At 36.7% G+C, this 26014-nt stretch overlaps 1 protein-coding gene across 8 annotated transcripts in view; it reads right to left on the bottom strand.

The window, feature by feature from the left end:
- The window catches only part of LOC141908280 (torsin-1A-interacting protein 2-like), a 42657-nt gene that overhangs the window by 15371 nt on the left and 1272 nt on the right, over nucleotides 1-26014 (bottom strand). For 3 of the 8 annotated variants that reach the window (XM_074798252.1, XM_074798257.1, XM_074798255.1), the window contains exons 2-4: nucleotides 21837-22014; nucleotides 10935-10973; nucleotides 9127-10682 (exon numbers count right to left, since the gene is read on the bottom strand). In XM_074798252.1, the coding sequence (XP_074654353.1) occupies nucleotides 9712-10682; nucleotides 10935-10973; nucleotides 21837-21990 (1164 nt within the window). In that variant the 5' untranslated portion in view covers nucleotides 21991-22014 and the 3' untranslated portion in view covers nucleotides 9127-9711. Of the gene's footprint in view, nucleotides 1-9126; nucleotides 10683-10934; nucleotides 10974-21836; nucleotides 22015-22096; nucleotides 22199-24687; nucleotides 24791-26014 lie in introns of those variants that run through there. The other 5 variants (XM_074798254.1, XM_074798256.1, XM_074798253.1 and 2 more) reach the window with 5 other exon arrangements.

Raw genomic sequence — 26014 nt, 5'->3', positions numbered from 1 at the left:
GGAGTAAATATATATTCCTTATTACACTTTCAGCAGTGATCATATTTTAAATGTAAATTGAAGGTATTACTGTCATCTAAAGTTAATAAGGTATTAGAATCGCAAAATTTAAGTTGTCCAAACCAACATGAAAATGAGAAGAAAATACACAATATCCGTGTATGGCGAATAACGAGACAAATCCCACAATGAATTTAGCTAAAAATCAAATGTTCTACGAGCAATGTTTCGGCTAATGCTATTAGCCATCATCAGGCCCCCGTCAACATGAAAATATTGATACGTAAATCGAATCCATATCATAAGCATACTATACCACAAGTTAAAAAGAGTTATTTAGTTCGAATTAAAAGATAGTATGAATAAAATATGAAAAGATAGTATGAATAAAAAGTTCATTTATTTCATTTATTCTATGAATTTATTTAAAGATTTATTTCAACAAAAGAGATCAATGCACAGCTAAATATATATTGCAGTTGTATTGTGGATGAATATGTTTGAATAAATATCGTGCTTTCAAATGTTCTTGAAAAATCGCCAAGTGAGGATTTTACCTAGGGGATTTTTACCTACAACCATCTAAAATGCCCCAGGCCCTAAATCCAGTAGGTTTATGGCGAGAGGTTAAGATTAGGAATGTATTAGCAATATAATTTTTTGAAACAGTATTTTGTCTCCCGATGATTTGATTTGCAGGTCAGACTTATTGTTGACCAAAGTTCTTAAAGTGAATTGCTTTAAAGTAATAAATATCAATGAAACAATATCATAAATTTTGAAGTGAGTTATTTTGTAATAATCCAATTTAAGTGCACTCCGATGCATGCTAAATTCTTATAAATTCATTTATAAATTTAATTTATACATTTTCCCTCCTCACTTATTCATTCTATATTAGTTTTACTAATGAACAAAACAGTGACTTGTGCCTAATGTCAATAAGCAGCGATTGGGTGCCGCCTCTCTGTGTTAATCTATCACGAAAGATTTAACTCGATTAGAGCCGCTGAAAACGTATTTCTTTGCAGCCTAGAGTTTATACATACATGTTCTAAATCAAGACAATATGCTCTATATCGAATCCCTGTCATAATCCCACAGTTACAAAATCCCACATGTCAAAAACCCATAATCAAAATCCCATAATTCAAAATCCCACAGATAAAGATCAAAATCCCATACATTAGTATTACCAAATTGTATTTCCCATCTTATCATCATATGTATGATATGATATCTTAGACACAAACATATGTTGAAGCACTAACAGCTGAAATTTAAGTTAAGTTAGGTAGGTATTGTTCAGAAAACCAAGGGTAAGGGATTAGGGGGAATTGACTTCAGTTCAGATGCTGTCCTTTGATTGGCCGTTTTTAAATCTATTGTATCATTTACTGCTCTGATCTATTTAAAACAAAAGGATATTAGATCAAAGGATCATGATTTATGTATTAGATTAAAGGATAGTTGTTAATTTATGTATTATATAATTTCACAAAAGGAAATTACACTATTGATATTGACTTCAGTTCACATGCTGAACATGACAACTTCAAACATGACTTTCATGTGTAATAATTAATTAGTTAGTGATAATTAATAATAATTAATTGAGTGGCTGTTACTGCTTTGACCAATTTCAAACAAAACAAATTATTAGATTAAAGGATGACTAATTGTTAAGTTGTTAGTATTACTGACTGAATGTCACCTCATGTTAAAATGCATGTTAAACACTCAATTTTGTATGACAAGATTGCTATTCAGGGGCACATCTAACACAAAATCTGATAATCATGTCCTTAATTTCTCGAAAAGGGCGCCTCTGAAAAAGGACACATTTTATATATAGTGAAAAAGTTGGTCGTTTTTTTTCTTGAAAGGCACATTATATCTCCTTAATTATTATATGAATCCCACAATTTATCCGAAATTTGTTCCACATGAATAGGGTGCACACATGTTGGGGTTTGTTTTACAAGCAATGGTAACTTCAAATTGCAAATCCATGATATTTAGTTTTTAAAGCATCTTATAAACATTATGTATACTGATCTATACATCTGAATGCAAACTTAGGTCAGTTAATTAATTAAAGAACAGATTTCAGTTCAGTGTCAATAATTAAGTTATTGATTAATTAGCATGATGCAATTATGATTTTTTAATTACTTGAACACTTATCACTCATGGCTATACTGCTATAAAAAGGGGCCAAAACTTAGCAAATTATATCAGTCTCTTAACAGCTATCAATACGTTAAGATGGCATCAGAAATAGTTAAAACTTCTAAAGGTGGATTCAAGATATGTCTCAATGGTTACATGTACGTCAAGAAATATTCGACACCGAAGCAGATTGATGCCAGATGATGCATTGGAATTACTAGGTTATTTTGATGCTACATATGTCAATGGTGGATATAAAAGTGTTCGTGCGCCTAATGGAATAATGCGCTTGAAGAGGATAAATCCGTTGTATTCGTTAGAGTTGTGGAATGTGAATCATGCTACATTAACCGGAAGTGCAAGGACCAATAATATCTGTGAATCTTGGAATTGTAAATATTTTAACATGGTGGGACATCGTCATCCCTCAATTTGGAGAACCATAAATGCATTTCAAATGGACAATGCTTCTGTGTCTGCATTGATTGCTCTTGACAACGTTGGGCAACGCCCAGCGAAACGTGTTCGTAAGAAATTTGTGGACTTGCAAGAACGGCTAAAAAATCTATGTCAGGACTTTGATAATGGACAAAAACGTGTTCCACAGTTTTTGAGAGGCATTTCACACAATATGCGCCTCTTGTGTTAATTCGTGAGATCTTCCAGTTAAATCTCGAGATCCGTCCTGTCTGTCTGAAATTAGTTTATAATAGATGCTATACTGAAAAGAAAATGTGCTGATTTGTGATAATATATCGTTTTTTCCAAGTTTGTATATAGAATGATTTAGAATAAGTGTTTAGAATGATTAATGTATGTGAGACAGAATTGTACTGAATGAAACTGTGAATAATAGAATATTATTAGAAGTTTATAGTAGAAAATTGAGTATACGTAATTCTTATCTTATCATTTCTTTTAGTTTTCCTTTCCTTATGGTTTTTCCTGTCTATAGCTATGGTTAACTAAACACTGATTAATCTCAACTTAATCACCTTTGATCAAAGCATATCATAATTAGTCTAATCCTCTAGATCAAAGACCAATCTGTATTCATTCATTAGCCTATATACAGCATATAGGTTATATTCTATTAACATATACATATTTCTACAGTGAGACGAGAAGATACACAATATCCGTGTAAGAAGATAACAAGAGAAATCCCACAATTCTCCTGTACTCAGTACGCCTGATGATGGCTAATAGTCTTTAGCCGAAACGTTGCGCAAATATATATAACTCTTCTATTCAAGTTTCTCGTTTTGGCTGAACTTATTGTGGGATTTCTCTTGTTATTTCTACAGTATTCGGCACTGTATAGTAAAAAATAAGATACCCCATAGTATATAATAAAAATATATGGGATTTTGATCATAATATGTGGGATTATGAACAATGGGATATTGACTATGGGATTTTGACTTGTGGGATTTTGATCTATGGGATTTTGAACGTACACCCTCTATATCAGAGCCTATACTAAAGCATGCACTCATAATTCGTTTAAGAGTCCGAGGCTTAATTGTGAGAGTTGTTATACAATGAGTAATTAAATGGTGGGATTACAATGGGAGAGATCATTTCATCAGCCACATCGTTGCCCCAGGGAGTTAGTTATACTCGTTATAGCCAAAATACCTTGACCATGGACTCTAAAACGTTTTAATGTCTAAATCGTTTTAGAGTCCATGACTTGACAGAATATAGAAATTTGCCCAGAAAAAGTTATGCATATTCCATCAAAAAAGAATCAATAAAGACTTATATTATTTGAATTTAAATGAAGAGACGAGTAGTACTTTAAAGGTTAACTATTTATTTCGACGCACGAGCTTTCACTTCTAATGTATAGAAGCTTCAATGAGTGAATTATTAGAATTGGTACATTTAGTAAATCCCGGAAACAAAACCTAGTGTTAAGAACTACCATTAACCAAGTTTCAAAGAATTTTGTTCCCTTATGATATTGAATGGTGTGAAATTGAAGTGTCCCTAATGATATATCTTTATGTAAGTTCAACTAACTTACCCAGTTAGTGATGATAGTTGAATAATTAACAAAATAATAGTTGGAATATCGTTTAGGACAAATTAGGATTTTTGGGTTCTTGAAAACGGTCAATATGTTATAGCAGGTTAATGTATAGAACCGCATAGAATAGCTACAATAAACAAAATGTATCCAGGAAAATATATATTTCAGAACACGATCGATTTCACTGAATTTAGCCTCATCATGTAGGATAAAATGAACTTCTGTTGATATTGCGATTGTGCTGTCGTTAGCTGTCGCATAGCTTATTCGAATCGCTATCGAAAGTAACAAAACAATGGTCACATGTGTCAATGAACTAATCGCTATTCGGAGTAATGGGCGTATTGAAAAATTTCTCAAGCACTTCGAATTTCCGATTGCTTAATCGCCAAATTTGCATTCGAAATATTAAGCCGATCTATTCTAATTCATACCTGGTTGTGTTATAAGCAATTCAAGCGTTTAGTTTGTACTTTAAAATAAAATGAAATAGATTGATTGATGAAATACAAAACAAGTCAAACAAACTCAACTAACTGACTACTGCTGAGTTATTTAAATTTGATGAAAGAACATATTCTAGTTACTGACATTGGCTCGAGCCTTGATTATTGTCTAAGTTGTACTATAACTTAGTATGCCAATGGATGTGTACATGCGCCTCTCTGATTGGCTAGAATCCTTGCATTCGATAGAAACTGACGGCATCAGTGAACTAACGGGGAAATTAGAATTGTATGTTTGAGTCCATGGTTTTGGCTCTGGTTTTATCGTGAGTTTGATTAACGTACATTGTAGAGAACAATGGTGGGGATTCGAATAACGTGCATCTTTTATTCAGAAAGAGTATCATTACGTATATACATGTAGAAATTAATACAATAACTTTAATCAGAATTATCTCATCACGCAGAACTTGTGAAATAGCCGTTGTAAAGCCGCAAAGTAAATTGAATGAAATTGACATAATGTCAACGTCTTACGGTCAACAAATGAAACATATTGTACAATAATGAACGAATCAATGAGTAGTGCTCACGCATTTGTTTCCATTTCATAAGAATCAATTCCAAACAGATGAATCAGATTCGAATTTTTGCTTCTTCGTTATGCGAAGTTTCTTTTATATCAGGGACTCTTAAACGATTTAGGTTTTAGAGTCCATGGTTATATGAATATCTTATGATTTCTCAACTTTCATCAAATACTTAGGAATGCCATTGAAAGATTTTCAAACCATTGAACGTTTGGGTAAAAAGTTCTGCTAAATTTGATTACCATCGGCTTTTTAGATAATCTCCACGAAGGTCACAATTTTAGTCTTTTGACCTTGGGAGGTTTAAACCTCCCGAATCCAATTTGCGAAATATCGGTCCTCTTTGTCGGCGGTAATGAAAGAATACATAGAGCGAAGTTTCTATTGTGCGCCGGCCGCATTTTGTTCACGAATAGCTTACGTAATAAATTGAAAGTCGAGATCACAGGCGGATATAGCGCTCTATGGCCCACGCTCAATTCATAAACTGGTCCGCAAATAAAGTGTTTAGAAGTATAATTGACACGTTTGTACGATTTTGCGCTGTAAATTTATCATTTTTCAGGACTCAAGGACCAGAAATTGGCAATATTTTTGATACAAACTGAGAAAGTATCAAAACATTTGGGAACGTGTGCCACAGTGGCATTTTTCCTACCTTCATTTCAACCGGTGGCATTTTTTTCGGTGGTATTTTTACTGGTGGTATTTGTCCTATTGCTACAAGCGTCGCATTTGGTTCTTCACATACACAAACGGGCACAGTCAGGAACATCAAACTTATATAAACTGATATATATCTTTCATTGTACGGTCAATAGGCGTGTCAATCCTCACGATCGCAATTTCGTTATACCGCCACATTTAGTCAGGTTTCTGATTGCCGATTGCCGACCCGAGAAATGGTCGACGATCAGGTTTCTGGCGGCAATTTGGAACCGAACCACTCCCTTCATTTAAGAAAACCCTGCACGATGGAACTATTTTGACCTATTCTGGAGTTGAACCGCCGTATTCAGACTCGTCCACGATTTATGTAATTCTGTTAGCAAATGGGGGAAACGAACAAATATACCTCTTGTAATTTGTATCTTGTTCATGATGATGATGATGATGATTCTTGTCATGGATTTGGAGAATTATATTTTCATTTACTCTTAGATTTTTCATTCATGGCACTCAGGATTTTCACGTAAATGAACCATTACTACCCATTCTAATGGCGTTTTTTTGCTATCTACTAAAGCTTATTCTAGAATGCTTTGTAGCCACGGAAGAAAAAGCAATGGTAGTTAGGAATGGTTCAAGGTCTGGCACGCAGCTAAACTAGGCTGAGTCTCTTGCTAATTTTTTCCATTCGGCAAGGCTATTTAGAAAAATAGTTGAACAGTTGACGTACCCTCGAAAATTGGGAAAAACGGGAAGGTACGTAGGAATGATCCAACATCTGGCAGGGAATCAAACTAGACCTACAGGCCGACTAGAATGGTATTTGACAAACAGTAAGAACTTCTGAAAATCATTTCCTGTACATTTTAACTATTTTTAAATAAAAATTAAACTAGGGGTCCAGGGACACCATGCCCACTTGGGAAGTGGTTTCAAATGCTCAACAATCTAACAATTTCAATATTAAATGCCCCCTGGTGACCATATACAAAAACCAATGACCTTGAAACTCACCATAATCATAGAATATGTCAGCAGCTACGATTTTGTAATTGATTGTGATAACAAAATATGCTTCGTTACCAATTTAATAAGGAAATACTAAGTTATTCTACTATTCAACGCCCCTGAGTGACCATATGCAAAACCCAATGACCTTGAAACTCACCACAATCATAGAACATGTCATGAACTACAACTTTGCAATCGATCATGGTAACAAAATATCCCTAGGTACCAATCTTATAAGCCCTTACTCACTCGGCCGCCATATCCCTTTCGAACTTTAAATTCACATTTGGCCCATCCATCGAAATCTGCAGTAAGTTCCTAAGATTCAGTTTATCGGCACACATCTTAAATTCATCGAGCAGTCTTTCAGAATCACCATGACCCATAAAATGCGAGCCATAATATCTTGTATTTACAATACCGTTACTCCAATATCTAACCCACATATCCAGCTGTTTTTCTTGGGTAACTTTGTTGAGCGATTCATTGAATAATAGAACATGTTCACTAGAACTTGAGACAGATTAATCCTGAAGTAATGATCTTTTAGCACCTGACAGTTCCACAACAGGTGATGAAATTGCAGCAGAATCTGAACGATATGCTGCAGGAGATGCTGGAGGTAAAAAGAATCCAGTAATGGTCTGCGAATTTGTTTTTGATTTTTCAAGATTTTTCAAGAGATCCTTATGCTTTTTTCCATCAGCATGAGATTGAAGAGCCTTCTTTCCATGATTAGCTACAGAAAACTTTCTGTCACAAACTGAACATTTCGCAGAATGCTTGTCTTTTGAGCAGCCAACTTGAAAAATTAGCATCCGACAGCCATAAATCCATAAACTGACAGGATCCCTTCAGCATTTTGTAAAAATATGTTTGGTCGTGGACATCCAGCAATGAAATATGATAACTGTTTCTAAACTTCAGGTTAAATAGGCCTAGTTGATTCATTGCAATTAATTTAAATCTGGCCTTAAAAATAATTAAGAAAGTTAGTCTGTACATTTAGAGGTCTTGACATTTAGGGATGATAACAAGGCCTAGCCCAATAATGACCATTGTTAAAACTAATCTATTCAAACAGGCTACCTAGATAAAGAAGTACAAAATGGCGATTTAGTGTGAGTGTACACAGTTAAGATAAAGCAACACCTGTGATTATCAAACAACACAATGCATTCACTCTGTGACAGTCCCACTAGCACATGATGCAAATTGAAAGAACCTTTGATGAAAGGTCATTTAGAAATATATGATACACAATTTTCTGAGAGGCACAATTTTCAGAATTTGAAGAGTTGAAACATAGAATTTAGGGATTTTGTACCCTCAAAAATGGATTTTGGAATTTGAGGGGTTTCCCACCTACGAATGAGTACTGATGACGCAAAGATTGCTGCCAATTGCGCCATACTTAGCTGATCAAAAATACATGTCTCAGGTATAGAACATCCCTTTCCAAAGAATACCCATCACAAATTGCAATGATAAATGGCAAACCACTAGGAAACTACAGGACTCAGAATTTGGGCCAAAATTTTTGGCCACTAATAAGGGTATAGGACGCCATCTTGAGTCTGATCGACCCAATTTTTCTTATGTTGATGGGCCCTTGAGGGATTCAAAAATTTACGAAAGATCAAGGTAATTGATCAAAGCGTCTTCAAAATTTCCCGCAAAAAGTTAAAAAATGTGTAGAAAGTGCTGATTTTGGCAAACAACAATGGCTGCCAGTCGGCCATCTTGATTCTGACAGGGTCAGTTTTGGGCTGAAGATGTGTCAAGTATAGATACATGTGTAACCTAAATATCAAGACATTACATTGAAGCGTCTTCAAAACTTCCCAAAATAACTGGATTCCATCAACGGACGGACGAATGGATGAACGACGGATGAAAAGTGAACGCTTAAGTCCCAAGTGGGCTAAAAAAGCCAGTATGATGGAAATATGTCAAATTTCGTACTTTTTATGGAAAAAATAAAAATAAAATGCTGCCTGCCGGGTCACATTTTGGCATACAGTTGTTCTTTATGAATGAGAAACAAGGTATTTTTGGCCTTATGGGTTATAATGTGTGGGTTATACATGTACAACAATCCATCAGTCATAAAAATGAGAGGCCACTAAAAATATCCCAAACAAAGAATGTTGTGCCTCTTGAAAACTAGTTTATTTCAATAAAGGAAAGAGATCCAGCAAACTTTTATTTGAAGAATCTAGAGCGTTATGTACATTCGCATAGATATAGACTTGACTGAAACATTGTCTTAAAAGAATCTGTACATCATAAACATTCTACATACAAGATACACCAATACGAATTTGCTTAAATACAGGTAGATTTTTTATATACATTCGTAGATTATACAGAACCTTATTTAACTCAAGACATGGCTAACTAGGACTTTTGACTAACTCGGACAGAAGAACTTCCTCTGGCCAGAAGCTTGAGGTATATGCGGGCGGATTTGAGCGCTTTAAGCATTTCAATGATGATCAGATACCGATAATAAAATAACCTCAAAGAAAAAGATGGTTGCAGTGCAATGGTTATATACCATGAACAAATTGTAAAACTTTCACTAGATCTTTCAGTTATAACGCCCATCCTGATGGTCATCGAAATGTAGTGAGGTCACAACTATGTCTGTGGTGTAAAAAATCAAGCCTAAATAACTGTTCGGTCCACTTACACTATTCATTGCTCACCATTCACCTTACTCAATACTGGCAGTTATGTGATGGTAAACCTATTTGACGGTTTATCACGCTGTCCAATACCTTTAACAATGTTTATGAAGAATTTCAGTTGATTCTTGTCTCAATAAAACAATATTATTTGCCAGCCGGCTCAGAAGAGCACCTGCTTCATTGACATCATTAAGCTTTTCGCCCCATTTCTCTTTCAAAGTTTCCTCAATATCAAGTATGTTAGTATTCAGGTTAGAGAACACACCATAGTTCAAGACAAAGGTGACATCTTTGAATGGAGCATTGAAATTGTCACAATATGAGTGAAGCATTAAGAGCACATTTGCTGGGTAGTTTTCAATACCACGAAGAATAGCAACTTTAACACCACTTTCAAAAGCAAGTTTTAACTGCTGATCAAGGAGTAGTTTAGCATGATCTTCATCAACTGCTAAAAGCTGTGAGTCAGTTATCTCTATGTGTTGACTAGCTCTATAGGCATTTGTTACACTTTTCCCAATATGAGAGGACAAACAGTCAATAAGCTTCTTATTATCAATGCCAATACCCGCCAAAAATAGTACTGCAGGTTTCTCCGGACGCTCTGTTTTCAATACACTTTTTATGGATGCTTTGACAGTTTTCCATAAGTGCAAGGACTGATTTGGAAAATGAGAATGCAACCGCTTCACATCTTTGTCAAATAACAAAAGTCTTTGAGGAATGTCATTATCACCGGCAAAATGGACAACATTTGTTTCGTTGGAGGGCTTCAGTGTAGTATATCCAACAAATAAAACAATCAAAAGTATAACAGCTAGTGCCAATATTATACCAAACTCGGGACTCCGATTTGGAGGTGATTCTCTTTTGCGATCCTTGGATACTTGCAATTCCTGCCTTGAAAGATGTCGAGAATGATCAAATGGTTCAGTATCTAATGAATCATCCAAATGTGATTTTCTTGAGCGTGTTGTTTTGACACTTTCAGGGCTTGACTTGAATGAGTCAAGCTCTGCTTGCAACGAACGGAAGGGACTGCAGCTACTGCTCAGATCTGAACCTGGGAAAAAATTAAAAGTAGATTCCTCAATCGTATCTCCAGTTTTTTTTTTTTTTTTCATTCGCAGGACAAGGTGGACATTAACTTGTTTTATAGACAAGCAGTCTTATCGACTGACATTGCTTCACTATGTTTTGTTCATATCAGTCTTATGTAATCTTTACAAAAAATTGGTCAAGCAAAGAACAAGTTGGCAATGAAAATCCTTTAATTAGAACAAACTTCTAATCTAAGGCCATTCAACGTTGATACCTTGTTTTTCATCAAATCGTAAAGCTGCCCGCCTCACTCCTGAATGCCAAAATAAAAAAGAAACAAGAAAATTAACTTTAATAAATTATTTGACGCCTGCGAAAAAATGTAGAATTTCTGGGATAAGCTAATGTGGAATTGCAAATTTGAAATCGAAGTTTTAAGAAATTTGGGGAATTATGAGATTTGGCGATTGGGTAGATGATACAGTCTTCGACTGGTCTAATTTTTAAAAAAATTGTCAACTTGTGACCGACTTCGATTCACTTTTGCCTCTAAGCTGGTCTGCAACTTCATTGCCTCCATGGTTGAAGAAAGAGCTCTTCTGATGTCTGCTTCATCATGACTTCGAGCATATCGTGTAGCCAGCCGGCCCGGTCCCGGGGCCCGGTTTGGCTGTCACTCGATATCCTAGACTTGAGTCTGGGTTGAAGTAGACATTGTCATTTAAATAACTTATTCATGTTATTCTGTATGAATTACCCGTGTGTCTTGTATTTTGTATTTTCTTAGTTTAAAATTTGTAACTTTATTGAATTTGGGAATTTTATCCCGGAATTTCAATGTAATAAGGATCAATAAAGTATTGAATTGAATTGTCACCTTATACACATGCCATCAGTGGACGCGGAGCCGTATATGACAGCTATGCTATTATAAATTGCTAATCTCATGAAACCTGCATACCCCTAATATCGAACATATTTTCTAAAACATTTGAATATTAAAATTATATGTTTACACGTTTTTATATAGACCGCTTGTAGCCGCCGATGAAATTCACGCCGGCCCTACTCAGATCGTAGATAGCTTCGTCATTCCACTAGCATCCCCATGACAGGGTCTGACTTTTATATCAGACTTCCAAATCGTGTATACATCCGCCATTTAACCGAATAATCCGATTTACTTATCATTTCTATTTATGCCTGCCGCTCCTGATATAATCATACATCATTTACTATTACAATACGTCTTCTCATGATATTCAATGCAATATAACATTCCGACATTCAAATAGAGGTCATTATATAATCACAGGGAGCCATTCTACATCTTTATCAATAATATTTTGCCAAATAGCTTGTATGTGTACACATAAACCTGTGACGTTTTGCACATCGATTTACGGTTGTCGTTTGTAAAATGACGCTGAATGGTTAGCATTGTTAAGGTTTCATAATGGTAACGTTTTATAAGGCGTCAAAAAAATGAAAACCGAAACCTGCGTCAGATTGTTTAGTCGGTTCTTTTTGATGCGTGATGACACGTTGTAAAGTGATTTATTTTTATGCATTAAGCTTTATCGATAATTAGTATTGTGTATTAGTAATGCACTTATGAACATTTAGATTTTTCTACGATGAACAGGAGCCTAATAAGCCAGTCAATCAAGAGAAAAATTAGCGAAGTGTTCTTTGGTTTTTTCAGAGTTATGATAATAAGAATGACATTCCCAATCATTTTGTGACCCTGGAGATTATATGCCATTTTAGACAGCATTTGTTTGAAATTGTGTACTTTAGATGTTTTAGATTTAATTTTTAGCAAATGAACATCTCTTGGTTCTGCCCATTTAACCTTTTATGGATCTAGACTCTGAAAAACTCCCATCCTCGTCTCATATAAGTATTACACACTGAATAATTTTTGGATTTAACAAGAAAAACCTCCCAACCTTGTCATCTTGGAAAATATTAATGTGAGTTTATTTCCACTTTTTTATTCTAAAAAAGCTCATAACAAAAAATACACCCGCCCTCGTCATGTCTAGAAAAGATGTTTGGATGAGAAACAAGGTATCAACTTTGAAGGGCCTAATTCATTTGGTGGTAATACTTGTACTGAATAAAGAAATATTGAACATTATAAGTAGCAATTCAAATAAATAAGGACCCGGGAGCTCAAAACCTTGAACTGTCAACTAGTATATACATGTAGGCATTGATTTTTTCACAGAGAACAGTAAATACTAATATGGAATTGATAATTAGTTATATGATTGACAATCTGACAATTCAATATTCAACACTGGTTGAACAAATGGATGGACAAAATGTGAACGCAATAGCACTAGGGCGTGTAAAATGGCTTGGATTTTACTTCCAGCTTATTAATAGTCTTACAAGAATGGTGGTAAATTCAAACTGCAAGAAAATTCAAAATATCACAGAAATATTGATCCATACAAGTGATAACATAAAAACCTCATTTTCTATAAGTCTATATAACAGTTCATTGACACGAACGCTTTTGGAATCATATCATTAGGTTTTTAAGACGTAAAATCAAAAATATAAAAAAAGACAAAATCCTTGTATGATGATGATGAAAAGTAATAGAAGTAGAAGAAGACATAGTAGTAGAAGACATAGTTTTTAGTACAGTAAAAAATAAGCATTATCTGACCGCAAAGAAATTTATAGCCTAGGAATGAAGTCTCCCGTTACTATTTTGAAATGATCCGTAAAATAACACAGTAGTAAGAACAGCAAAAAAGTATGTAACATCAAGTCAGTCGTGTATAGAATTTCAAAGGACACAGTCCAACATTATAGAAAGTAAAATAAAATAGTGAAATATCAGTTAAGAAAGTTTTAAGTATTTTATAATGGATCTACGTGTAGCCTAGTATATTAATTTAGTACGTTAGTTTCAGGAGAGGAAGGACCGCTCAGTTTCAGTTATCCATTGTTTTGTTACACCATCATGGAGTGCTGCCTCCTATGGTGGTTTAAATCAGACTTTCAGGATGTAGTGATACATTTCAAATTCTCATCAGCAGTTCAAAATACTGAGAAATGGATTTGTCATCAGCAATAACCTTACCATTTTGGTAAGCTATGTGCCTCCTGATTGCATCTGCCCACGTTTAAAACTTTAAAATATAAAGATTCATCAGACTATAGTAAACTTCAATTATTAACTTTATCAGGTTCAGTTGGTTGGAGTGTTATAATGTTAATTTTCAATAAAGAATAGTTTTCAATAGTTTTAATTTTAGATGGTACTATTTTTCCTGAGTAGTTTCAGGAAATTGGGGTAATTTAGATTGGAATTTCCTGTTGTTAAAATTTTAGTCAGGGAGAAGAAGAGGGGATCTCATGATCGAGAGGAGGGCAGTAATTAATTGTCCTCTCTTTTATAAGTTAATTCTTTATTAAAAACCAACTAGGTTTTTAATTTTATGAAAGCTTTAGATCTTGCAGTGGATCGGGAAAAAAATTAGCAATTGCTCATTGCTGATTTATGAGTAATCAAGGAGTTATTGCTGATTTGAGTTTACGGAAGATACGAATATCGAAGTACAATTCGTTCGATCAAGAACAGAATTTTTACTATTTGTAAACTACAAATAAAACAGAGTACTGCAGCTTGCGGAACTTAAGTATTAATTTTTCTTTGCGAGAAGAATATAAAATTTGTATCGAACGGCGCATTGATTTCGAATTGTTCACATTCGAGAATTGAAAGTATTTAAATGGATAGATTTACTGGAAATTATGGTGACATTCCGGAATTGGATTTAAGCTACTTTTATTTTGGCGAAGTATGTGGATTGGTGAGCGATGTGGTTTGGTCTATTTCTTGTGTATTGGCTGTTGAGAATGATTTGGTAACTTTGTAATCGTGATGCAGATAGAAAATTGGAAAGTGAATTTATTGTGTTAAGTGAAAAAACAAACTGACTGACATTATCGAATTTGGATGAAGTGGCTGTTAAGAAACTGAGTTAAATTAACATTAATTGGACATTAAGTTATCGTTGATTGGTGTAAATTCGGAATGGACAACCAACAAGCAGGTCGTATGATAAAATCTTTTTAGGAAAACTATTTAATACATATTAGTAACAAGTCAGTGAGCTCACCTAATTGAATTTAGGCAATATTTGGTCTGATTAATATCAATTATATTATCTTGTAACTGTTTATTCATTTTATAGAAAAATATATAATTGTACTATATTCTTTTATGAATGGTTCTGCGTTTAGTCAAGTTCAGTCCTGGTATTTCTCTCTGACATTTGTTCCCAAACCCACCGTGGCGATTTTGGTTTTCTTGTAATTCTGTGTAGCAAGTGGGTATTTTACATACGGACAGAACAATTTCCACAGATGATATTTATCTTCAATTTCTTGCATGTTACAGTGTTTGCAAAATCCATCGTCCATCTCCCTGTTTCCACTTTTAGGTCGTGATTTGGAGTTCTAAAGCGACAGAGCAATTTGACAGCATATGGGCAACAGTTTTCTAAATAATTTTCTGGACCAATGATTACTTAAGTATAGGTATGTTTATAGTAGTTGCATTTTGAAGAATTCTCTTAACTGGACTGCCAGGATTGTATGAAATTATCACAAAGTCTTCTTCCAATAGATTTAATAAAAAGGTTCTCATTGAATACTTCTTGTGTATGCCAGACATCACTAAAACCTAAATGGTCTCACAAGGATTTTTAAATAAGCCTAAGAATTTTGATAAGTTTTTTGTCACTGATCCGTTTCGAGGTTTTATACATTACTTTGAATTTCATTCCTTCGAATTCAAGGACAACCATAACCTACTATCATGATTTAATTTTAAATTTATATACAAGGGTTATTAAATTACAAGTCCTAAATTCCGAAATAATTATAAGCCAAGTGTTTAATTACAAACTAATTATCTAAATACGTTTAAGATATAGGATGAGCAGTTTTGGAATAAATGTTGATTTAATGATATTCTCTATCAATTTTACTTTAACATAAATTCTTTGAAACAATCTAGAAGGGGTAATGAAATGATTAAAAGGTGCGACTCTAATAGGAAAATTTGGTCATTTGTGGTATTATCTGAATATATCAAATGGACTGAAGGAACAGAAACGCAATTATTTGTCAGTCATGTTAACCCTTACAATACCACTACCATATGGCATACGGTACATATTGGCAAGCTAGCAAACCCGTACCGTATGTGATACGGTATCGCTTAACCCTTCTTCTAGAAGGGCATATTTATCAGTATCAGCTGGTGCTGCCATCTGCATAAAATCCAAGATGGCAACAGCCAGGAAAAAACAATTTGCCTGGATGAAACGGTTCAGCAGCTCATTTATGATGCTGACAGTGATGCTGGTGACTTGGAATTTGGTAGTGAACAAATTGAGAGTGACAATGAATATGACAGCAGCAGTTCAGATGATGAGACTTAGTCAGAAAATAGGTTAATAGGGCCGGCAATGATTTTGATGATGGAAATGAAATCAGTCACAATTTTTTTAGATCCTGTTGAAACGGTTGTCATGACAACGGACACCAATAACAATAATGAAGAGCCAGAAACTGTCCATCCTCAAGGTCACATAAATCCTTGATCTTATATGGCCACATATGTGACCTTGACCTCAAGTTCACTTATATCCAAATTATTTGTGTCTACTTTGTTGGCCCAAAAGTAATCAACAACGTGCTATATAATTTTTCTGTGTCAGATACCTTGGTAACTATTCTGTGAAGCCTCAAATATACCCCTGTAAACCCCTAAATTCCCTCCCATACAGCAGCGGAGACACTATGCGGTATTGAAAGGGTTAAGCCGCATAAAGGTATTAACAGTGAAAGCATGAGTAGATGGATTAAGATGGGTGTTTGTAGTGCTGGAATTGATTGAACACGATGAATTTCATTTTCAAATTAGTAATTAAACTTTATTGATTATGAACGTTTTCGGGAACAAAGGGAACAATGGTCCCGAAAACATTAGTAAACAATAAACTTATTTACTCATTTGAAAATGAGATTCATCGTGTTCACGCTTTTATGGTTATTCAGCAACCTCAACTCTCTACCGAAGATGTATGCCTACCAAGGTAGTCTTTGCTTTTAAAAATCCATAAAAGAACAAACAGTCTTTGCTTTTGCCTGCGACCGTATTGATGCAGCAGAGACCTACTGTCCATACGCAGAAATTTATGAAGTTCAAGTTCAAATATAGCTGCAAAGCAGCGATAGCGGGTTTTCTGCACAGTCTTAAAATCCTGTTCAACGGTCAACACAGTTTTATAAAAGGAAGGTCAACAAACAGTCAATTATACCTACTTGAATCCATGGACGACTGGACCAGATGGTCTTATTTGACTCTGGAGAATCGAATGTTAGGCCTTAATTAGTCTTTATGGATTTCGACACAAAGCATTTGATAATGTACAACATCAGACATTAATAAACATGCTATTGGGAAACAGTATCAGGGTCGCTCAAATGGCTCGGCAGTTATATCCGAACGAAAACAGGTGACCGAAATCAACGGAACGCCTCATCTTGGAATAAGTCGGTCTAACTAAGGGAGTTACGCAAGGTAGTATCCTCGTCTCTTCACTGTCCTTATTAATGATATACACAGTAATCCATGAGGAAAATGGGTAAGTGTTAAAAATTACTGTTTGAAAACCGCGGCTGAATGTGAAGTCTTGCGGCAATAAATTTGTTTATTAACACTTGAATTGATAATCGAAGTGACGAGCAGCCTCCGGTGGATTTTGGGATGACAACTCAGAAAAACATGTCGCCTCATTGAATGGGACCCAATTTTCGATGTTTACGGCCCGACAGTGCTTTTGTTACGTTGATTTATCAAAAGACTCACGGAGTATTGGTAGATCGAAGTGAGCTGAAGGATATTATACGGATTGTATCGGCAACAGTGGCAAGGTAACAAAGCCTATGTTCTTTTAGTGAAAATAGTGTGACATAAAATAATAATAATAAGAAACACGCGAATCTCAATAGGGTTTTCTGTGAAGTAACAGAAACAGAGTTGCCACTTATGTGAAGCTAAAAATCCGGAAAATAAGTCGGGGGGTCTGGGGGCCCTCCCCCTGAAAAATTTTTGAAATTAGAACGCCAGGAGATGCGTTCTAGCGCAATACGCGTTATAAGCCTCACTTTCATTACCGGAAGTGTGTATCAATTTTCACGTCAGTCAATTACAATCCAATGAAAATCTGTCGCTTCAAACTTTCAGTAAGCATTTTCTCAAAGGTTATACACTCACTCACCTTTTCCAAGATATGTCAATAACAACAATGTGTATAGATCATTTTTTCAAATAGCGATTGGTTCCGTCAAATACACCTCATATATAAACCAGAGCCAAAAACAAACGAAGTGTCTGTCGATTTCGATCGTCGCGTCATCTTGGTTTAATCGTGTACTGCGGGGTTGTTGCCACTACGTGGCAGCACAATACGGCTTTTTCGAACCCTCTACGGAGCTGTTACGTTTTGATGTTTAGGGTCGAATCCCGAATTGATTTTATTTTTTTCGCGATGTTTTCTTTTGTGGTTATTTGACTTCTCCCAGAAATCGGGAAATGAAATTGGATTTTCCGGAGAAATCCTGAGAAGTGGCAGCTCTGCAGAAAACTCTAATTATATTTTCTCTGTCAAGCTGAGACAATTATGCTGATAAGCCAATTATTAATTTTTGAATTGACATAGAATTACTTTTTATACGTACATTGATTGGCAGCTCGACAGCACTCAAAATAAACCATGCATGTGTACCGGTAGTGGTTTCCCGCATCAATACAGTCAAAGGCAAAAGCCATTCATCCCTAGTTATCGTTAACATCCAATTATGTATCAGATCATTGGATAGGATACATGAACAATATCAACACAAGGTATTTCTAGGATATTATGAATTCATTTGCAGTTCAGATTTAGCACCATTCTTGCAAAATTATCAACAACCTGGTCGTAAAATCCAAGTCAATTAACGTGCCCGGGCGGGCTAAAAACTTAAGACCAGTAGTAACTCATAGATTCAATTAATGGCCTCTAAAGGGGGGCTCAGACCGACGTTACAACACGACTCAACTGGTCGGTAATTATCGCTGAAGTCGCCGACAATTGAGTCGTGTCGTAAAGTCGATCTGAGCCCCCCTTTAGAGGCCATTAATTAGGGTTTTCTGTTTCTTCACAGAAAACCCTATTGAAATTCGCGTGATTATTATTATTTTTTTTTCCCTTTTCCACATAGTTTTTGTTAAAAGTGTAAAGGCTTCCTTACCTTACCGCTGTCGCCGATACAATCCGTATGATGTCCTTCAGCTCACTTCAATCTCCAGATACTGCATGGGAATTTTGATAAATCCACGTTATAAAGGCACTGTCGAGCCGTAAACATCAGAAATTTGGCTCCATTCAATTAGTAGCCATGTTGTGTTTTCTTACCGATATTTCTCTCTTCTTTACGAGGAAGAGCTATCGAATAATTCCCTCTCTTCTCCACAATCAATTTCAAAGTCAATTTTATGAACCACAGGTTAACGGTACGTGAGTTCCCTACTTACGCCGTACGTGAGTTCCTAGTAGCCAATACCATTTTAAGTACGAAATTGTAACGCGTACGTGACTGTACGGTGATATCCACAGGTTAACCGTACGTGAGTTCCCTAAAAACGCTGTACGTGAGTTCCTATAATCTGCAAACGCGCATGCGTAAAAGAATAGAGTTTGGGTTAGGTGAGGCTAGGCTATTTGTAAATCAAATTTCATCCACCCACCAGTTACGTTCTGTGGCACAGTGGGTAAATCACTGGACTACACTGGATTTTTTTTTCGTTTGGTTTCGAATCCCAATATTGCAAGTCTGAGCGTCAACGTACTCACATATGGCTAACCTGTAGAAATCACCGTACAGTCACGTACAGGTAACAACAGCGTTTTAAGTATTTAGTGAGTACGACAAGCCTACCATGCCTATGTACTACAAACACAACTTTTTCCCTCTCGTCGGCCCTACAGTGATGTTACTATAACTGGTGCCATTATAATATGGATAGGATTTGGTCAGGACTAGCCTAAAGTCTAATTCAGTCTATGTACTAATTCACTCCATAGGCCTATTTTTAAAACAATACAGTGAAATATTCACACGCAGAAAGGCTAATTGATTTGAGCCATGTGATTAAGTTTGGCCAGGCCTTCTCTGACCTGCTGACATTAATAGTCAAACCAAAACGTTCATGTGGTCACGGCTTGTATTACCAGAAATCATTGTAGGCCTGTACATTTTGCTGTTCGTAGGTTTGGTATACCGATTTCTCCATTCTTGACTGATAAGTGTACGGTACAGCTGTACGCATTATATAATTGTTCCAATGGGAATAGGGCCTATTGATTGGGCTTATTATTTCCTGCTTTAGAGTACTGAAATAAACCTAATGTTCATTCAAATATCCAACATCGGTGAAAGTTTGATTAATACTGTATACATGTACTGTAGGTTTTCATGTTGCATGAATATTTTGCAGTTCAAATGGGTATGATGCTGATTCCAATGTCAAACGCATGAAGTTAGATGGTCAAGGACAGTCAACACCAAGATATCTCTCTTCGACCGATGTTGTACCATAGAAGATCTGATTCTTTCAACTCAAGGAAAGTGATTCAACACAATCGACATAACACTGGAATAGGTTTGCAGTAACTAACCGTTCATTTCATTTAGTCCTATGTACTTTTTAGCCAATTTGGATTTGATTGTAATTGAAACTCTGGAACTGTTAACAAAAGACAAGTAAGACAAGTTGAAAAAACACAAGTTATGCTTGATTCTCATGTTCAAATTTAATTCAAATTTATTTTATTACATCATATTTACAAAGCATATCATTGGTTCATACAGTAATAAAAATTAGGGCAGAACAAATATTATTACAGAAACTCCAAAAAGGCAATGAATTTCTATGACTAAATGAACATTATTTTTAGCCCACTTGGGACTTTAGTCCCAGCTGGCTATTGCGTTCACTTTTCGTCCGTCGTCCGTCCGTCATCAGAAATCAGTTATTTTAGGAAGTTTTGAAGACGCTTCAATGTAATGTCTTGATATTTGGGTTTCACATGTATCTACCCTAGACACATCTTCAGCTAAAAAACTGGCCCTGTCAGAATCAAGATGGCCGACTGGCAGCCATTGTTGTTCGCCAAAATCAACACTTTTTACACATTTTTGAACTTTTTGAGGGAAATTTTGAAGATGCTTTGATCAATAACCTTGATCTTTCGGATATATGTGAATGCCCCTGGGCCCATCAGCATTACAAAAATTGGGATACGGACTCAAGATGGCCGTCCTATGACCTTTTTTAGTGCCCAAAAATGTCAATTTTGGCCCGAATTCTGAGTTTGCCATTTCTCATTGCAATTTGTGATGGGTATTCTTTGAAAAGGGATGTTTTATACCTTTGATACCTGAATTGTTAGATTGTTGAGCATTTGGAACCACTTCCCAAGTGGGCATGGTGTCCCTGGACCCCTAGTTCTAATAACTCAGATCAAGAGTGACTCTCCCGTTTATTAGGAAACACACGCAACTAGTGGAATAGGTTTGATTTACACACATGTTGCAGGTATCAATTGTTTATCACTGTAGAATTTGTAATCCATAAAAGCCAAAATCAACATCAGCCGGAAACCCAGACCAAATCAATTCATAATTTATTGATTGAATCTACACTACGATATATGTATTTATTCAAATATTTCAATAAAAACATTAACTTCTTAAATCTAATCTATTCTAAATCATAATACGTTCTTATCTGTGAATTCACTCAATCTATCGGCTCAGCAGGTGCTTAAGATGAGTTCTTAATAGGACAGATCCATTTTTAAGGATGGTGATAATACAGTATCATGATGTTTGAATGCCAAAATAAGTGCCTGGTCAAATATATTAATATTTGTGATTGTACGTCCATGTATCGATATTTCAATTTACTACAATTCCCATCATTCTGAATGGCTTTACAGAAAACCCGTCATCGCTGCTTTGCAGCTATATTTGAAGATTTACTTGGCTTAATTCAAGATTTACAGTTGAGATACCATAAATGAATACTTACCGCCTGTAGAGTCTTCAAAACTATGGTCCCTCTTTTCAAGCCTGTTGCTATACTTTTTGTTTAACTCTTCCTCTGAATTTCTATCCGAATTCGAACTTTCCTCTGAATCAGGGCCCCTTCCATTGCCAAGAGATGCTCTGGATCGAGTAATCATTTTCGTCAATAATCAGCAGCCCACCTATTACCAAGAGAAGCAGAGACATAAATACTGAAAGCAAAGAGAAATACAAACCCCACATTAATAATGAAAAATCACCCACCTAACCCTATTTTCAAAAAACATGTAATAGAGTAGTTTCCAGTTACCAGGCGCCATTTTGAAGCGGTCCCAAAGGTCCAGCATTATTGGACAGATTTTAACATTTTTAAACTAAAACCTCTAGCGCAATTAATTGTCGTCCATCCCTCTTTTGGCACAAAATTAAAACTTATGAATCTTAGAAAGGTGACAATCTCTCATCCTTACAATCCTCCATTCACATCCGACGCGACGCGATATAAACAACACTTTTTGAGAAGGACGGTATGGAGAAATACAGAAAATTTGAATTTGCCTCACACGCGCAATTAACTTAATAAGCTTCCAGCTCTCGCCGTGTTGCTGTGCGCTCATAAATTTATGCCAAAACAATAGTTAACTTCCATTGGATTACAGTCAGTTTGAGGTAAATTGATGGTGTTTTAAGGGGTGAATTAGACGCTCAAAGTCTCGTCCCTCAAATGAGAAACAAAAATTAACCTTATATGAGCACTTTCGTTCAAGATTTATCAGTGTGGGATTCTCTACTGTATCGTTACAACACAGAATAGTGTTTCTTCAATGGTTGTAAACACGATGTTCTATGAAAGACCGGCGTCTCAGTCAGGCTAAGCCGACTCTGAATGACCAAGTCCAGCGATTAATGGCATGTTGAAGGGGGGTGAGAAGGGCGCCTCCGTTTCGCCACTGGCAGGTAGCTCACTTGGCTCCGATTATCTGTGCGCGGTTAGTCAGGTGGTTGACTCCGATTAACCGGCGACTCCCGATGTGTCTGATGATAGACTGGTTGCCGGTCTACCTTGACTGCCAGTGGACACAGTCAACCAGTGTTAGGTTAATGCGAGCAAAATTTTTGTAGTTAATTCATGGCGAAAAAGGATTTTTAACATCCTTAGAACACCATTTTTTTAAGTCGCCTAATTTCATAGTGTTGTGCTAGTCTAGTACCTAGCCATCATTAATTTCATCACATGATTTAATCTATTGTTGAAATTTCTCAGTGCGTTGACAATCATCTCTGTTATTGCAGATGTTTCTCTTTAAACCATCAATAGTTTCGCTAATATCGCTCCCTTCTCAGCCAATTCCTTGAGAGCTGGAGAGATTAAGGCCTCCTGACCTGGTTTTGGCTGCATGTCGGGAGATGACCTCGTCAGGCGCGGTCGCCTTAGGAAACGGAGATGGTAGCCACGAGAGACGACCCGGGAGGGCCAACCGTCTCCAAAAAGGTCGGACCAGTGGGTAGCTGCCTGCTGCAAACAACCTCCCACTGGTCCCGAGAATTCATTTCGAGTTTTTCCAAAAGAGCCCCTTTTTGGAGCCTTCCCCTTGCCTTGATACGAACCAGAACTGTTATGACCAGACGAGGCTTGACGCGATTGAAGAAGTTGCGCGCTAGTTATCCAACCGGCATCCGTAGCCGCCTGAGAAAGCGCTGAAGTTTGAGTTGGTTTTTTGTGCGTCCGTGCCGAACCTTACGCTGCCGGCGTTGGACCCGAACGCGTTTTCCACGGAGTTCGGATGGTGGACTTGGTCTGGACCCCCCGAATCTCCCTCAGCTCGGCGGAAACAGGAGCGCACCAACCGGAGACAAGACGTGAAGATGTCCCCAATGGAGCTCTCAGCAAAGAATTGGACACCATATCAGGTAGACGAGCTTTGGAACTGGAGTCCATAACTGACTGACGGGAGGCTAACACAAGATTAGCCTGACCCTGAACCGACAACGAAATTACATGTGAAAAAGACAGAGCCAAAGATTGGATAATCCGGACCATTCCCTCTAGTTTTAGGGCAACTGACTCTGGGTCGGAGCCCGCATGGACGGCGGCGAGAGTTTCGCGAAGCTCACCCGTCAACCCCTTAAGTGCCATGTCCTGAAACGAACCAACCCTGGTAAGATTGTCCAGGATTGACGTCATGGTCACCAAACCGGACTTAGGCAAACGAATACCCGACTGTGCTGAAACAGTATCCGGGCTGATCAAAGTATAATCAGCATCCAGGCAGCTATGACTATGATCCACAGCACCTGGAGTTGCATAATACGCCCAGCGAAATGCGCCTTTAGGTGGATCGGTTGAACTAAAATATTTTCCAGATTTCATACCCCGTTCTGGAGCAGGAAATGAAAACGTTCCAGGGCAACATTCACCCCATAATTGCGAATCTAATCGAGCCCATTCTCTTGAAACCGCTGGCGATTCGCGTAAAACATTAAGATCAGAGTCCGGAGGGCGATAAGCTTCCATTGACTCACCGACCAGAGTAGCTGCTGTGGGCTTAGCGCAAGTTGCCCCGTGTTTGACAAAAACTGACTAATATTTGCTGTAACTGGCATGTCCCCCGCTGGTTCGGATAAAACTGAACGGGACGGAGATACATTGCGAGCAAGGGAAGTCCCCATAGTAGGCCTATGGGGCAACCCAAAATTGCTTGCGGCAGGAACGACCCCAGAAGGAATTGCCGCTTCTGGGACCGGATCCTCATTGAAATCAGACCCTACCCCAGCATCCAGGAATTTAGAGTCAGAATTCCGAATAACTGAGTGGGCTGGCGAACTTCTAACCAGACAATCAGGATTAGGCTTACCTGTTGTAGAAGTTGTAGCGACTTGTTGCGACGACGATAACAAGTTTAAAATTTTTTCTTCAAATACATGGAAATCCTTCTGAGCCAGGAACTTTAGTAAATATTGTTGTTTATTTCTGAATGCAAAGTCCTCACTGAACAAAGTAGTTGCGTAAAAGGTAGATAAACTGTTTATTACCGAAATTACGGACCAAAACGTCGCACAGAGAGCAGGTGTGACAGTAGTCTAGTACCTAGCCGTTGTTCTACAAACGTCTAGGGCGAAAGTGCTCATATAAGGTTAATTTTCGTCCCTTTAAACTTTACTGAGATGAGATCGTTGATCAATCAAATTCAGTGAAATTTTATTGCTAACCGAGTTTACGTATTTGAAGTCAAAATTTTTCTAAATAAAAAAATATGTAAAGTATGACTCTAGAAGGTATTTATTAGTACTGATAACATGATTTCAAGTGTTAAAATCGATTAAGAATAGATAAAAATGCTATATTTCATTTCATCTCGGTTCATCTCGGTAAAATACGTCATCTCGGTAATAAGGATGACCACAGGGGTTTGGCGATGGGCTTGGATTTTATTTCAGGGTTGTTGATAATCTCGCGAGAATGGCGGTAAATATGAACTGCGAATAAATTCAGAATATCACGGAAATACCTTGTGTTTGTTTATTTATCCGCTATAAAGTTGAATCCTAATCTGAATCATAATCTAACAATTGATATCGGTCTGTGAACATGTTAACTTTTCATGTTGAAGCTTTAAATGCGATGACGTCATCAGAATGTCACGTGCCTGTCCCAACTTTCTAGCTGAAAATTTAAGTACAGCGGAGGCCTGGCGTTTCATCCCTTGTGATTTTGTGTAGTAAAGCGTGACGACCGTCTGATAATGATTCTTAACGACCAATTTTTTATCGAAACTTTATAGCGGATAAATAAACAATATAAACACAAGGTATTTCCGTGATATTTTGAATTTATTCGCAGTTCATATTTACCGCCATTCTCGCGAGATTATCAACAACCCGGAAATAAAATCTAAGCCCATCGCCAAACCCCTGTGAGAATGACCCGCAAAATAACCACTTTGCGGCAGATTTGTTTTTGCACTCAGGCTATTTTTACGACGCCGTAAACGGACGACACTAGCTTTATTTACGACGATTCATTCTGATTGGCTAATTCACGTTGCGCATGAGCACTAGGGTGCGTGACTTAGAAAAATCAAGAGTTAGAGAAAATAGAGCGGATCGAGCGAGACTCGAACCCGGGCCAGTAAATTACTAGCGCAGCATCATACCACTAAACCACCGAGCTCGCTGAAAACC

This window comes from Tubulanus polymorphus, chromosome 7 (genome assembly GCF_964204645.1).
Source record: "Tubulanus polymorphus chromosome 7, tnTubPoly1.2, whole genome shotgun sequence".
Lineage (NCBI taxonomy): Eukaryota > Metazoa > Nemertea > Palaeonemertea > Tubulaniformes > Tubulanidae > Tubulanus > Tubulanus polymorphus.
Note: the sequence above shows the minus strand (reverse complement) of the source record. Positions and strands in the feature narration are given on the sequence as shown.